Source organism: Coffea arabica, chromosome 7c, assembly GCF_036785885.1.
Source record: "Coffea arabica cultivar ET-39 chromosome 7c, Coffea Arabica ET-39 HiFi, whole genome shotgun sequence".
Taxonomy (NCBI): domain Eukaryota; kingdom Viridiplantae; phylum Streptophyta; class Magnoliopsida; order Gentianales; family Rubiaceae; genus Coffea; species Coffea arabica.
The window spans coordinates 18798699-18816212 of NC_092322.1; the positions used below are offsets into that span (position 1 = coordinate 18798699).

The window sequence follows — 17514 nt, forward strand, 5'->3', positions numbered from 1 at the left end:
TTCTGCTATGGCAGACCCAAAAAAAAAAAAGACTGTTGACCCGTGATGCCCGCCTGTGTTTCGCTCCAGAATTTAGGGTATCTAATCCGCATATTTTTAACCAGAACAGAGGAGGCTCAGGTATCCACAAATAAGTAGGGCATGTTAGAGTTAGAGGCTTGAGTACCCACAGCCTGTGGGTACCTGACTCGTCTCAAATATATGTTTTGTATTTTTTTTTCCATTCTTATATATACATACAAGATACCATTTCTTTTAGAGATAATTAAATAATTTCATTGAGCAAATTCCAACCTAATTTTGAAAGATCATAATTTGTTTACAAGATTCACTTGTAAAGGCTATAATTTTATTTCTAGAGAGAGTTTAGCTGCTGTAGAAGATATAAGAAAGAATGATTATCAATTTTTATTTTCTTTGTGTCAAATTTTTATCCTTTTGAATTAATTTAACCTAATGTTAAAATTTCATGCTTGGCTTAGAATTATGTGATTCTCTTTTTTTTTTTTTGGCTCAAAATTCTTTCTTTAAGAACACAAAAATTGAGCAACAATTTGACCTTCTCGTTGAGTTGTATTGGGGATTGGAGTATGAATTTCAATGCAATCTTATTGGTTTTGGATGCTTTTGTTGTTTTTAAAGTTTTTAGGGCATTTTTCTTTATTTTCTTGATCTTTCATTTTGTCATATTCCTAGTAACTTAGCCAATTATAATGTATTAACTCCTAATGAACCTTTCTATGATCAAATCTCAAGATGATATAAGCATTGCGGTAGTATTTCATCATGGTGTTCGATTCTAAGTTTTAATGCATTTCCTTCTTTTTCATAATGTTGCTCCCAAAACCCCTCTCTCCCTCATTAGGCATGAGACTTTTAGGTAAAATCTAGGTTGATCCTTATATGAACATGTAAAATACAAGATGAAATTGGTCTATACTATTCTTTGTTTGGATTGTAAATTATTTGAGACAATTTTGTGAAAAAAGTATTGTAGCACTTTTTTGATATGATGTATGTGAGATAAAAAGGTGATTGAAAAATGTGTTGATGATGAAAGTAAGTTAGTGTGTGTAAATAAGGTGTAATAATTCTTAAACCAAACACACTTATTTTCTAAATTAAATTATAAGTGTTGCAGGGCATGTGCTTGGTTTTCAACCCTCTCCTAGAGAATACCCGAGACTAGGTCCCTGCTCACATGTGAAGCAAGGGTTAAAAAATGGCTAATATGGCGGGTATTCATCCCATGTCCACCCCTAACTTTTGCGACAAAACGTATTGACCAAGTTAATGAAAATAAATAAACTTTATGAGACAAATTATTAGTAGATTCAAGGTCAAGACAAAATGCAGCACTTTATGAGTTAGAAAAAAACTCAGTTTCTGATATGTACGTAATCACTTAAATATATTAATTAACTACTAAACGTGCAGAGAACGGAAAATTTACGTAAGTTGTAATGATTCATTGCATTCTGCACATTCGACAAGTAGAACACCTAATATGGATTTTGATAGTCTTGTTTCTTGCTAGACAAATATACGAAGCTAATTATGACTAAGTACTGTGATAATGACTTTGTTGTATCTTCCCTCCCTCAAGATATGATATTTATCTTTATGTGGCGCTTATCATTTTTCATTTAGCTAAACTGACCTTTCTAGTCGAGCTAGCGTGAAAATGATGGCATTACAAGTGATATCAAAAGACAATAGAATACACTACAGAACTTCTTCATCTTCCTCCACCTTAAAAACCAATTTTTTTTTAAGACGATATTGATAACAATGATAAACAAAATAATCTCACATCAATATTCAAGACCCTCTGGACTAATTGATAAAAGATTATGAGTTTCTACACTCAATTAGTCATAGCTGCCAGCAGATTTTGTGATGGGAGTTCATGTTGTTCATCATGGCATTAGGGTCACCCATGGACATAGGCCAAACCAACATAACTCGGACACTTCCCTTGGGCCTTGGTTTCATATAGTTTCTACCATGCCAATGCTCTGATTTACTCGCTCTATATATGTTTGGATATGCCATCATTTAGTTAAAGATCCCCTAGACTAGCTAATAATATAATGATCTCTACCTTAGTTTGTGAGAGAGGATGTTGAACAAACAAACCAATCTTACGTTGGTTGGTCAAGATCTTCTCGACTGAACGGGGCTTCTTTACTCACTGCTTATTAGTTTCGAGATAGAACTTCAAGTTCTTTATTATTATTCTTTTGGAAAAAAAAAAACTGCCTTGAAATGATGAGCATGAATCTCTATCTTTTTATTGAAATAATAAATGATAGCTTAAAGAAATAAAACAAAGTATAAAGAAACAATAATCGATAGCAACTTAAATGATTCACTTGAATACATAATTGTGCATATTTTTGTGCCATTCAGAAAGTTTTTTGCGCCTTAGTTTCCCTCGTTGTTTTTTTAAATCCCATCCTTCCCCTATTAAGAAAAAAATATTTTAAAAAAAGTTTTTTGGACTACATAAGATGGGCTTCAAACACAATAAAGCAAGTGAAGACGATTAGTTATTCCAGTGATGTTTAGCTTAATCTTTGGTTGTTTTCCTTCATCTCATACTGCTATCCTTTGCTTGTAACTATGTTCTCCTATAACAATGCAACTTGTGGGGGAATCTTATACTGATCGGAGTGTTGGAGTATTCTATTTTATATTATCAATCTTTTTTTTTTTTTTTTGCTGTTTACATTAAGTTGAGTTACAAAAACGTTTTACCAAAAATTGGGAGGTTTCTTGTGGGTTTAACTTCCAAATTAAGGCCAACATAGTTATAATGGTTAAGACTGTTTTTCTCCATTTTATGTAAGTTTCATAGTTGCATTTAGGGGATTTTAGTCATTTAAGATAACAATTTGACTTTTTTTTTGATTAATTATACATTTTTGTTTTTATTTCAAAAGGAAACTTCATACCTTACAGAGGCGAAGAGAAGAGGGTTGAGAGTAAAAAACCAGGATCCTTACGCGGACATGGCTAACGTGAACCAAGTTAAATCTCATTAAATAATATGCCACTTGCAAATGCAATCATAATTGGTGAGGGGATTGACTTTAATTACTAGACCCATTTTTAATGACCAAAACTGATTCTCATCAAGTGAGCCAATTCATTCCACGATGATGAGCCTGATTGCCCCATTAGATCGTGGCACGTTTTCCCGGACGTGTTCTTCCGTGGCCAAGGAATAGTTTGGCCTTTTGATATAGTTCACGACCACGAAGTTTGGATATAATATTATTTTGAATAATTATTATAATATTTTTTGTAATATGACGTATGTAAAATAAAAAGATAATTGAAAATATAAAAAGTTAAATTGGTAAATATATTTATGATACAAGCAAAATATTATTTAGGAAAATTTGATATTCAAACAAAGCCAAATTCTATTTTACGATTTATGCTATTGCAAGTTAACGTGAGGATTTTTACCTTTCTATCATCTTCAAAATTAGTGTATGGCATTGGGTACTCTTTTGTCTTAATTTATTTCAATTATGCAAAAATGATTCATGCATAATTACATCCATGTATGAAATGTTACGATGACATTGAGTGGCACATTTTTTATGTATGGAAAAAATGAGATAGTCGATAAAAACCTTAATCCTCACTTCACATCAGTGATCTTATTAATCAATCAAAGACTAAAATAACTGGTTGACTTGTTCTCTTACACTGATGTTAAATGCTAGGTTGATTTCTCAATCTGAAAAAATTCCCAAAAATACTCAATTTATATGTATGAACCCCATATTTTTCTTGTAAATGACCTTCATTTTGCATAACGTCCAAAATGCATACCAAGTCCTAAAGACATCTTCATTTTGAAGCATTTGGAGCAAAAAGTAACTAATTTCAAAATCTGTATAGCCTGGAGTTTATGACCTTGTTGTGCTTTATAGAAATACTAGTCTAACGTTTAAATCTAATGTTTTAATTTGTAGTTAATTATTACAAGATTTTAATAAATTAGGCTAGCATCTTTCTCCTGTGTACGGGATTTGCCATTTAAAATAAATTTCTTTCTTAGATTCATTTTTATTATCCTTTTGAAAGGTTTAATAGTGGAGCTGTCGACTTATTTTGTGGTGGGACTTTTGGCAAGTTAACAGATCCACGACTTTGTGTTCAGACAATTATGTCGTGATTCTGGCTAAATTGACTCAGATAATGATGGTTTTGTATCACTGGCCCAGGATTTTAGGAATTCTTAATTACCCCCTTAAAATAATTAAAACTTTTCTTTCGTATCCTTATGAAATTAGACTTTGCCCTCCAAAGATTTTAGAAATCCTTGTATATCCTTTGACATGTCCAAATTTTTCACTAATATCCTTGAAAACATCAAACTTTGCCCTAGGAGCTTATTAACAAAAATGTAGGAATTAATGCCCTATTAAGCATATACTTGTTTACCTTTTTTTTGTTGACAAGAAAACCCGCAACCGCTAATCCAGAGTGCAATAGGCAATAGTCCGCCAATCACACGAAAGGATTGGACGTATTAGAAAATCTCTCTATGCGGGGGACAGATGTCCCAAGAGATGTTCGAACCAGGGTTAATAAAAAGGCATGACACTAATTCTTTCATCTTGACCAACTCAAGGGACATATACTTATTTACTTGTCTTACCCTACCCACGAATATCAACTTTTGATTCCGCCAGTGGTTTGGATTATTATATATTTAGATCAAGAACAATTAGTGGAAAAATCGTTTACTAAGTACAAACTTAGTCCACCACCGACGATAATTGTTGATTACAAGGCACTGTACATCAATGACTACAGCAGGCGAATTCTTTGACAGAAATCCATGCACCGTGTATGAAAAAGAAAACAGAGAAGACTTTGGCTGATAATCTAACTCAGAAGATCATCGTCCTTTGTGCTTGCCCAAAGGAACCCACAGCTACAAACATCCCACAATAGCAAGAAGTCCACATATTCATTAATGACAATGCAGTTCTAGAGCCATCAAGTTTGAAGGGCTTATTATGCTTCGTTATACTCATTTTGTGCAAAAAAAGAAATTTACTGGCTGCTATATACATAATAACATAAACAGAGAGAAGTTGAGAAGACTGCTAAATGCAAAGTTATACGGAAAAAATGCTACTATCTCCGCTTCCCAGCTCATTTAAATCGGTATTTACCTATCTTCAATGAAACAGATGATGTCCACATCTAAGACCCTGTGAAGAAGACCTAGCTATAACTCATTTTTCCATGCATAAGCACAAGGCTTGAGAGGTGGAATGTAGCAAGTATCTATTAAAGTAAGATCAATTCTCATGGAACCGATCTCTAATTACCGAATTTGAGCTTTTCAGCAGGATAAGTGCCATTTGACCTACTGAATTTTGCTTTTAGTGAAGCGTGCTTTGCACCACCAAATTGCCGAGTCTTTGGTGGCTTTTCTGGTTTATTAGCCTGCTCTTTGCCTCTTCTACTGTCAAGTCACATACCACATCCACAAGAATGAGCAAACTGGACATTGAAAAGAAAGACCAATGTACATCCAAACCATAGGCTATAGCTAAAATGTATGGCAACACGGACCTGATGTGTAGGATGAGAAACAACACTCCAGCAAGGGTTGTGCCTTTAACAAATGTTTTAAGCAGCGACCCTCTAAGGAACCTGTCCTCTTTTAAACCACCTCCTGCATCCTCCTCCTCATCCAAAGCATTTGCTGCACAAATGTCAAGGTTGCTCTGATTTCTTCCATCCTGTACAACATCATTCATTAATGCAAAGATGATAGGAGATTCAAGAGAACCACGGCATGAAGATCTACAAAAAGAACTAGTACTCACCTCATTTCCATCTCCAGAGAGATGTTGATTAGTCTTGTTATCTCCAGTAGAAGCCTGATGTCCCGCTCCATTAACATCCTGTGAATTCTTGGAAGAGGAGCTTGCCATTGACTTACATTCATTTGCGGGAGAAGCAAAATCATGATTGCAAAGTGAATCCTTCTGTAAATGCTGTGATTCTTGACAAGTAATATCTCTGACGATTACATCTTCATATTGCATGCTGCAAACGTGTATTTCATTCCCCTTCATTGGACATCTGCAACATGAAACCTTTGCTTCCCAAAAATTGTTATGATGTAGAGTCTCTAGAGGACTTTGATCCTTCCCCTGTTCCAAATAAGGATCTAACTCACACATACCCATCACTGCCTTCTTCAAATCTCCACTACTAATATCCTCCTCGTCATCTTCTGCAGAAGCCAAGCCTGCACAGCTTGCAGGATGCATGCTTCCCAGATATATTTGAGAATGACCACATACTTCAAATTTTTCTGACTCCCTGGCACTTGGTTGTCCATTCTCCGCACAAGTTGAAAGGGAAGCGGTGCAAAAGCCTTCATTTTCAAGTACCATCTTTGACTGTGATTCTTTAATATCAGTGCCTGAACGGTCGGACATGATATCATATGGAGGTGAGTCCTGTGTTTGACCTTCCGTATGAAAACCTTTGCCTTGGTCGTCAGTTTCATTTCCAAGAAACTCAATGGAGTTGAGTTCCACAATTGAAGAATCCCCGTAATTATATTGGTCATCGAATTCGAGGTTAAGCACCCTACCTAAAACAGAGGTCATGCTTGCCATAGATGCCACTTCCACATCTTCCATATCATCTGAATATCTGTGAGAAAACCCATTCTGAGAAACCTTCTGTTTTGAGCCTAATCCATGAGAATCCATACTCATAAAGAAATTACAAATATTGTCTTCTCCATCAAAGAAAATGGGACTATTGCCATCATTTCGAAGGACAACTGAATCTGAAAATGCTAAATAATCTGCAATAAAGTCCCCCTCTGCTACATTTTCACCCAATGAATCCAAGATATTAGAAGCATCTTTCCCCAGAGCATAGTCGATATCAGCTAGATCTGAAGCATTATTATTATAGGTAAGTCGTAAGTCATTATTCGCATGCAAGTTGTCAGCCTGATAACCATTTCTATAATTGTACGAAGAACAATGAATTCCAAGACCATTTCTCATGTCTGATCTCGATGCAGCTTGCCTTGCAGTATAAGGTCTGACTGCTGAAAAAGCACCTGGTGAGTCTTCTTTACAAGAGTTTAGGGTGGCAGGATGATCAAACTTTTCTGTGAATAAGCTATATGATTCCCTTCCACAATAAGCGCTTTCTGCCTCATCAGACTCTTCAGAACAAGAATCATAGTGTCCACTATAAGATGGAATTAATGTTTTCTACAGAAGACAAAAAATATTACTAGTCAAAAATTAAAAGCTTGTTGAGATTTGTGGACGTCAAACAAAATATTCTTTTTTTCTTTTTCTTTGGTAAACAAATTCAAATCATTTCAATGGTAGTTGCTCGCCTATTGGCTTACCTGCTGCCTTTTGGATCTTGTTCCTTTATAGGAATGGCAACTAGAAGAACTTGAAATGCTACACTGTGATGATTCTAAGCTTCTCCGGATGCATCCTACCATATCTGTTGGCATGACAACCGTATAGGTGACCAAATCAAAGTCCGGGACCTATTAAGACATAACTACAGTTATTTCATTTTCTATTGCAGAAATTTAACAACCACATGCGCTCTTTTAGAAAAGATATCAAGTGCAATATGAAAGAGGACTATATGCGCCGATTTCTTACATTTAATTGCTTAGATCTGGCTTTTTTCGATAGTGCTCGTATGCAGATGCAGACTTTCCGAATATCTCTTTTCTCAACAACATCCGATGGGGAAAAGAGATCAATACCATTCAATCCCAAGATTTTGCAAACCTAGAAAAGGAAGTGTGACAAAAAAAACCAAGTAAGACACAGAAAGGCAGTAGAGAAATCAACTTTTGATTATAACACAAGGTGACAAATTTATGGTACAGAGATGATGCTTTAGCATGAACCAACACTTCCAGCATTTCAAAATTATTGGTTAATATAGGGAGACATAATTTTTGTTTTTACTCTTCCAAATAGGTTATTAACCTGACTACACAAGCAGCAATGCTTCATTTGCAGCCACAAGCAAAGGAAGGATCACAATAATCAAAGATGAAATACTTGTGCAATTATCTTAGAAGCATTGAACCATGGACACATTAGTGCAAGCGAAAAGCTGAGGGAACTGAATGGGGTTGCATGAGAGGTGAAACATAATTTGGACATTTCAATCTCTCCAACAACTAAATGTTAACTCCATCCCAGCCTTCCACTCACAATATCTAGTTGAAAACAACTTTCCTTGTCAAGACGGATGGATTGCATTATCCACAGTAGTTAACATCCAATCTTTCTGTGCTAAAAGCATTTGAAATTGCCTCTCAACTTACTTGAGATTTACAATTTTGAATAGACACTTCTTGTATGATACTAATTAGCAGAGAATGAATTACCATTGTCTTCATGATGCTCATTATGATATATCCACCAGAATTCCTATTTAAAAAAAAAAAGTTTGTAGTCCTAGATTCAATCAAGCAAATAAGCCCAGAAGTTTAGTTCAATAAATAAATGTCCGATGGTTGGTCTTTTGATTTTCCTTTTTTTTTTTTGTGTAAGTGGGAGGGCTCATACCCCGGACCTCTCACTTACACTCCCTCTCCCCAAACCAAACAACCCATCCGTCCCCCTAGTCTTGATTTAGATACACCAAACCAGTATTTCTTGCTACAACTCATCCAATTGCAACAAACACCAAGTTAAATTCTATTTCAGGTTAAGAATCTTACGGGCTTATTTTTGTTAAGTTCTAAAAAATGTAAAAGAATTTGGGTTGACATAATTTGTGTCAACTTAACCAGCTAATTATGCTACAAGTAAATAATATTTGCGGACCATGTGTAGAAATCATTGCATAGAAACATGCACATGAAGCTAGCTTTACCTTAAGAAATGAGTCAACATTAGAGTAAGGCTTGTATCTCCCACTGCTCTTCCTCGAACCAAGAGGGCTTTGATAAGCTTTTATTTGTCTAAGCTCCACAGACTTCTCCAACAACATATTCCACACCATTTTAGAGACTTCAAAGCTAACAATTCAACCAAACGTTAAAGCAATTGATAGCTAGTAATTAAACTTTATTGAATATACAAATTGCAATCTTTGGCATAAAGTCTGGCACTATCAGATGATAAACATGTACTATTAACACGTCTTCTTTAACACTACTCTGAAAAACAGTCAAAGAAATTTCATAAGAAAACATAATTTTGCAGTTTGATTAGTCTAATCCAGAAGCATTTCAACTTTCCTAATCTTTTGAAACAAGTTTTCAGATATAAAACTGGTGAAACTTGTGTCCATGGCTGCACCAATTGGCACCTCCTAAATCTACACGTTCCTCAAAATATAACAAAATACAAAAGATGGAATGAGTATCAAGAAAGGATAAAATAAAGCTTCAGACAGGAATTTGAAGACCAACGTTTCTGTTTTGCCCAAAAAATCAGTACAAAGGACACCTAACTTAAACTATCCTTGAAAACGAAGCCATTAGTAGAACAAACAATGCAACAGCTTGACTCTTGAAAACATATGGCTCTTAAGTCATACTCACACTCGAGGGACCAAATTGCACAGCAAAAACTAGTCCATAACTTAATTGTTAAAATTGGTAGTCCACTTTTTGTTTATGGGACTCCATTTGATTCATGTTCTTTTGCAAAAATTACAAACAAGATGGAGTGCCATTAAAAATAATTGGAGTACCATTTAACAATGCCCAAGCCAGTATACCATGTAAGTTAAGTTCTTGGATGGTAATAATCAAAGTTTCTAAAAATATCGAAAAACTCGTACAAGGTAACTCAAAAGTTTTCAAAAAATTGACACATCTATTGACACCAAAAAAATTACTCCATTATCAAAATAAACCATGACTACCAGATAATTTATCTAGGCCTCACAAAATTTCTCTGTTTTTTTATTTCTTCCTTCTTCTTATTTTACTTCTTGAAATCTAATGAAAAACGAAAAGCTCTGAAGCTATAGACAAAATAACAAAAAGGGAAGAACTTACAGCAGCTCCCCATCGGCAAGCATATCGGAAATATTCATCCCTTCATCCAATCTTATCTTCAACACCTCTCCTAACCATATCCTCGTTTGTGTCTGGAATGTGTTAAAAATCACGATTATGATCTCATTAATCAAAAAAATTCTCATTTCTTGGAAATCAATCTGGCAAATACAAGTAGATTAATCTAAATAATCTTAAATATTAATCACACGCTACAAAAAAAATTAAACGTACCTGCAAGAAGACATCGTCGAGCTCACGGAAGCAGGACTCGGCGGAAGAAGGAGAAGAATCAACAGTGCTGACCACCGTGGCGACTGAGCTGCTGTAGCTGCTGCTGCGGCGGCCCCGACCGCCCATTTATTAATTTCCCGCCTAAAAACCAGGAATTTCGTGAGAAAACGGTGGACTGAATATACTGCTTAGGACTTGTGAATCCGCTTTTTCTTTCTTTTTTCGTTGAACAATGCAAATGAACATTCAGCTGATAAGTCTCTGCTGCTAAATTGGCATTAACAGTAGAGTATGAGTGGGCAATACAAATGGACAATGGTTCTTGAATAGCGTAATACAAGACCGAAAGACGAACAAAACTATTTAATACTCAAATTACATTTGGATAAGGAAGAGTTGACGCAAATTTGGTTAGTTAGCTAAGGCTAAATAGTAATTTATATTAGATAAACTTTCAAATTCGACTCAAATTCACCTTGATAAGTATGCAAGTAAATTTTATAATATATAAAAAGTTCCAATTATTCAAACTCAATTCTCAACTAGATAAAAAGCCGATTTGAGCTTGACTTGGGAAGTAAATAAGTCAACAAAGTTTCAAATTTCTCAAAATAATTAAATAATCTTGAATACTAAAATATTCGGCTTATTTAAGCTCATTTACACCCTTATTGATAATAGATAAATTATTGGTATAATTTTGTAACAGAATGTAATTATCTTTATGAGACCTTATTGAATGTCACACCTCTGTTGTATAAGTTCTTCTCCTTTTTTCTGTGGAAATTGTAGGGAAAAGTGAGATGAGTATGAAGAGTAAATACTCTATTCGTGGCAAATCCTACACCAAGATGAACACTAAAAAGTAATGGGAAGTACAGGATGCAAAAAAGTATTAAACATGAGCTTTATTGGTTTATAAATGTATTTGTATTCTACGAGGATAATTCTACTATTACCTTTGATAGAAAGAATATCTGATATATCTCTATTGGAGGAATACCTATAATCTAAAGTTTTGGAGCACTATTTGCTTAGAAAGTACTCTATCTTATGTACGCATTTTGGTAAATTTTGTTTTGCATTACTCTATTATACAAAGGGTCTTTCTAGTTGGTATCTATTGGGCACTCATTAAAATATATTTTTAATACCTGTTGGGCACTCAGAGAGGAAATTAACATCTCTATTATACCCTTTATACACTTCATATGATTTCCAAAGAGAAAATTTTAAAAATTTAAAAATTCAAAGGCAAATGATCGGTTTCTTAATCTACATTGAGAAGCAATCATGGAAAGAATATACTTCTAGTTGGTCAAACATCATTTTTTGCATGCAAAGTTGACCATGAAAATTAAATTTCTACTGTTCAAAATGATTAAGGTCTTTTTTAATGCAGTACTTCTTAGTACATCTAACTACATCCAATTTACTATTTGAATGTACAAACTCACATTCAATACACCTCTCCTCTACATTTAAATACCTTTTCAAGTTAATTTCGCTTTTGTTAAAAAAAATTCACACGTGAGACCAATAACAAAACCCAATTAACTATTATATTTTGACATTGGTAACTTATTTCAATTGAGAGTCCGATGACAAAATGGATAAGAACAAGAGATATGGATGATTGTCAACCGTTCAAAAGACTTATGACCTAAAATTTGTCAATAAGACAAAAATTCAAAATATAATGACAAAAAAAAATATAATGTGTAACTTTGACTCAACTAAGATGTATAAATCCACATGAACACTAATTGAATATAAACTTTTTCTATAAAAATGCTCAAATAGTTAATAATAAATTATAACCTGTTTAAAAACTCTTACACCGTACAAAAACGACTAAACTAACAATTGTTATTGTGACAGACTACCGTTCTAAGATGTAAAATGATGGGCTTGGCTACTCTTGGCGTGCTAAATATTATGGCAGTGTTGTATTAATTACGGTGAAATAATGAGCCGCGTGGAGCATGGGCCTGTGTTTGTGTGTACAGTCCTGAATCATAAAAAATTGTGGAGTTTACATCAATAATTGTTTGTTAAGAATATAAACTCTTTTGAGCCTTGCGTGGCCGGTCCGGCGTTAGAAAGAAACAAACGGCTGATTTTGTTACAGGAAGCTTTTTGTGCTTACATGGGCGTGGACAGCCTTTTCACCATTCACCCTGTTGAGACAGATGTATATCTTGTGGGCCTTGGTTTTGATCTGTTATTTTCTTAAGTTAGTGGCCCATAAATTACAGGAAGTTGCTGTCTAATCTTTTCAAAGTTAACTCGGTTGGAGTTATCGGTTTTCTTTTTCTTTAGATGGCAACGTTCTATAATTATTCCTACACTATATAAGGAAGGGATAGGTCCAATGCAGCTATTGGAACCATAAGGTACTAAACCACATCCCAACTACTAAATGGGTGTACTATAACACCCCCTGAATTTAATAAGTTTAGAATTCTTGACTAGAGAATTTTAATAACCCAAGCAGCACCCCAAGAGGGCGAATCAAAAGGGATTAAATCACTTATATACTAAATGGGTGCACTATAGTAGGGGAGATATCGAGCCTACTCGCGAGCAGCTCGGCCAAAAGCTTGATTCGAACTCGGTCAAATCGAGTTCGAGTCGAGTTCGAGCAACTCGATAAGGTTATCGAGTCGAGTTCGAGCATCCAGAAGTGATGCTCGAAGGCTCGACGAGCCTTATCGAGCATTTTAATTTTAATTATTTAATATTTTAATTTTAATTATTTAATATATTATTATTATAAAATTACCTTTATACCCAAAAGAATTGTCGAATTTACGAAATGTTTCACGTCATATAAAAATTTTAAAAGGGTAATAATGTAGTTTTGCTCAAAAATTATCAAGAAAATGATATTTAATAACTCGAGCTTGAACGAGCTCGAGCGAGCTCGATAAGGCTCGAATGGATTCGAGCCCATACGAGTCGAGCTCGAGTATTGCGAACAAGTTTCGAGCTCGAGCTCGAGCTTCAATAATACTACTCGCTCGAGCTCGAGTACTCCTATCTGTATGTCAAGTCGAGCTCGAGTATGGCGATACTCGAGCTCTACTCGACTCGATTACACCTCTACACTATAGTACTCGCTGAATTTAAAAAATTTAGAATTTCTGGTGCTTGATACTAGCAAGGGAATTATGATCCCCCAACCAGCACTCCAGGGACTTTAAGTCTCTTCTAGTGGGCACTGGATCAATGGCTAAAACAAATTATAAATGTTTCCCAGCTATAATACTTCTTTTTGTGTCTTGCCTCTTAAATTTTTTTTGGTGTATTTCCTAGTAATTTATGGAATAAAAAAAGAAGAAGAAAATACTAACAGTTAAAAGAGTACTAATTTATTTCTTGTCTCCTAGATTCATCTTTTTGTTTCGTGTAACTTTTTTTTCTTGGGTTGATTCATTTGTAGTTCATGGTATAAACAAAGAAGTTAAAAAAAAAATCCTTGAAACTAGTTGGAGAGTATAGCAATAGAATCCATCGATCCAGTATGGTGTCTCACAATTTGGTTATTGGTTTCCATTTACAAGTTTTTCTTTTTGGATTAAACACTGGAGTTAGCCTAAAGAAGGACTCTTAGAGATCCTCCTCCTATTAGGTTCAAGGTTTGAATTTTAGATTTGGCAGTTAGGAGTGAAAAGATTAGGAAAAAAAATGTTTGTAAACAGTTTTCCTCTCTTATTTTTCTTTTCATCTGCTAAGGTATTTTCTCACATTGGTTCAGTGAATTGTTGGATTCCAATTCAGTAGAACATTGCAAAAGCGAGAAAGGTGTGTGCATTGATAATGATATTCATTTTTCTGCATTTAGGTTCTTCACATGGCTAAGTTAGTTCATAATAGTAGAAAATGCTCCTTAAGTTTAATATAATAGTTCCTGCAAATTATGGGATTTAGTCTGTATTGGGATTATATCCTGGATAAAGTATGGTTCAGATAGTTGTTTTTATCTGGTTCTTCATGCAATGTGATTTGGGATTTGATTTTTCATTGGGTGTACATGATTTGATAGTTATTTGTATTTGTAGATTTTAGACTTGGTGTCTTTCATATTAATATGTGTATTGGTTGATTTAGTTCTTTTGTGATTTAAATGATTTAAACTTCTAATTAATTCAAAAAGTCTTCCAAGTTTAATGCATGATCTTCACCAGTTATCTCTATTAGACCAACTGCTTCCAAGTTTCAATATCAAAGAGTAGAGCAAAATGACCCATAAAGTTTTAGCTATTCTGCTAAGATCTATTGCACATATAATTTCATAACTTTCTTATTTTAAGTTCGAATACCTCTTCATGTGTCAGTTGTGTCGTATTCTTCAACATTGCAAAAGATAGCAGTGACCGTTGCTGCAACTTTGTGCAAATAAAGTCAGTGACTCTTTTTCCTTATTTCACTAACTTCCCCTCACTTTTTCTAATTTATTTCTGGTTTTTATTAATTTTCATTATTTCATTAATGTAACTTGTACACCTACCTCAAGGGCATTTATGGGAACAAATTGCCCTCTCTTTTCTAAAAACACTTTTTTATGTTCACTTTTGACATCATGGGCTGATTTTGTTACAAATCCTAAACCTCGAGGGAGGTCAATGTAATTGTAGAAACCTCAGGAGAGGTCAATGAAATTATCAGAAACCTCAGAGGAGGTTTCTGAAATTATCCCTAAAGAAATATCTGAATTCTGAAGTTTTGACTTTCTTGGTTTTGCAAGCATCACAGCGTGAAGCTGTAGCCGGGGAAAACTTCATTGACAAAGTTTTCATTGTGGGTCTGTAGAGGAGAGACGGAAACCTTTATGGTAGGAAGCCCATTGACCGCTTCTACCATAGGAAGCCATGCAGAGCTGGACATGTGTATTTGGTCCAAAAGCAGTCATGTGGCAGTGGTAATGTGCGTGAAGAAAGATTTGTACCAGATTTGCCCTTTGTATTAACAAAGTAGTATTAGCAAAGGAATGACAAAGCATTACAAAACAATTAATAAGTAATAAACTTCATATGGGCAAATGGGCATTACCTATTCAAAATACTAGCTTTTTGTGGACATTTTACTCTCAAACATTCAATTTATAATAAATATATTAATGTTTTTAAGTAAAATTCAAAAAGTGTTACAATAAATTCTTACAAAAAAAAAACTAGTAGGCTATCTATTTAACATAAATTAAAAATTTTTTAAACAAGAAATATCCTGTAAAGTACCAACTTTTTATGGTTTTTCTCTATTACAATAACCAAGTACCAGGTTTTTATAGATATTTTATTCTGAATAATTTAATTCATGTTAGATATATAAATATTTGCAAATAAAATTCAAAAGCCGTTACACACATATTTTTACGAAACGAAAACTAGCATGTTTTGTATTTAATATAAATGAAGTATTTGAAAGTAAACAAAATTGTCCATAACATACCAATTCTTTACGAGTTTCTTCCATTATATGAATAAACAACTTGCTATTTATGAGCATTTTACTTTGAATCAATTAATTTATATTAAATACATAAATGTTTATAAGTGAAATTCAAAAAGTGTTACACTAATATTATTACGAAAAGGAAACTAGTAGGTTTTGTATTTAACATAAATTAAATACGTGAAAGTAAAAAAAGAAATTACCCACTTTTTACTAGTTCTTTACGGGTTTCTCCTATTATATGAATAAAGACTAGCTATTTATAGGCATTTTACTCTGAATCATATAATTTATGTTAAATATATAAATATTTGTAAGTAAAATTTAAAATGTGATACACTAATATTTTTACGAAAGGAAAACAAGTAGGTTTTATATTTAATATAAATTAAATACGTGTATACTATATTAATAACTATAATGGAGGTTAAAATAATTGTGAGCTGTCTATTGTATAATTATTTTAACTAATAACTGTGTACGTGTATACAGGTTATACATAGTATACACATATTATATTAGTTATTAATATTAGTTAAAATAATAGAGGAAAGTCATAAAGAACTGGCTCTTTATGGGACAATAGACAAGGAAAACGCAAAGCCATATAGAACCATTGTATGTCATTTGGTACCATTTTAATACTCTACCATTTTCAAGACATTGATCAAACATGATCAGGTCAATTTCTTTCATTTTCTCCAAAAACTCTCCTTTGTTCTTCTTGTATCTTTTTCGTTTTCAATACATCAATTTGGACCAAAAAAATAAAATAAAATTCAAAATATGTAAATGACTCATAAATTTAGTCAAAAACACTTTATAGTCAACACAACATTATCTTTGTAACTTGCAAAAACTTCAAAAAAAAATTTGAATACTAAACTATTGGTATTTAAAAAATGCACTATATTTTATTGAATCATAATAAATCCTTATACTTTTTATTTTTAATTGTTATTAATATACTCAAGTTTTGGTAATAAAAAGTAAGACAACAAAAGGGTCAATTTGGAATTACATTTTTTAATATACTCAAAATGAATTTTTTAAATTATATTTTAAAATGAGTTGTAAATAGACAAATAGTTTAAAGTAAGGAAGGCAAGCCAGTTTCACACCCCAAAAACCCAAAAAAAAAAAAAAGAGGGAGGCAAGTGAGATTTTTCAATATTTGTGAGTGCCAAGTTAAATAATTTCATAAACCTCCGGGGAGATTTATAAAATTATCCAAAAAAAAATTTAGAATGAAAAAGTTGCTTTTTATACCGGTTCTAAAGGTTAATTGAGACTAAATAAATTAGGTATCTTGAGTTTGCAAAAACAATTTCTTGCATATCTATAGCTAGTGGAAACGGAGTTTAAACTTACTATAGGTTAGTTTCTTGATTTCCATTGTATTCTAAAGGGTAATTTGCCATTCAATCTAATTTTATTCTGATTTTATCCAACTAATAAATTAGCTTATGGAAAAATGGGTAAATGGATAATTTATGGAGGAAAGCCATAAAAAACTGGTGTTGTATTTTTCACACTGGTTTATTTTTATTTTATCCGATAAAGAACTTTGTTTATCTGAAAATGGGTGCTCTGTTCTTATAATGGAGGAAAGGCAAAATGAGCTGGTGTTTTATTCGAAAACACCAACTTTTTTTTTATCTTATCCGATAAATAAATTTGTTTATGAAAAAATGAGTACTCTGTTCTTATAATGGAGGAAAGTCATAAAGAGTTGGTGTTTTATTGAAAAACGG

The 17514-nt window shown here is 33.4% G+C and overlaps 1 protein-coding gene across 2 annotated transcripts; it reads right to left on the bottom strand.

Moving 5' to 3' along the window:
• Positions 1-4977: 4977 nt before the first annotated feature.
• Positions 4978-10697, bottom strand: LOC113698079 (uncharacterized). Of its 2 annotated transcripts, none has more exons than XM_027217753.2 (8): positions 10304-10697; positions 10070-10161; positions 8935-9079; positions 7701-7832; positions 7430-7579; positions 5868-7286; positions 5611-5780; positions 4978-5497 (listed from the first exon to the last, which is right to left on the bottom strand). In XM_027217753.2, the coding sequence occupies exons 1-8, from the start codon at positions 10427-10429 to the stop codon at positions 5356-5358; spliced, it is 2376 nt and encodes a 791-aa protein (XP_027073554.2). In that variant the 5' UTR covers positions 10430-10697; the 3' UTR covers positions 4978-5355. The 2 variants fall into 2 exon arrangements, with proteins under 2 accessions (XP_027073554.2, XP_027073553.2); XM_027217752.2 differs by having other exon boundaries at positions 4978-5500; positions 10304-10695.
• Positions 10698-17514: the final 6817 nt, after the last annotated feature.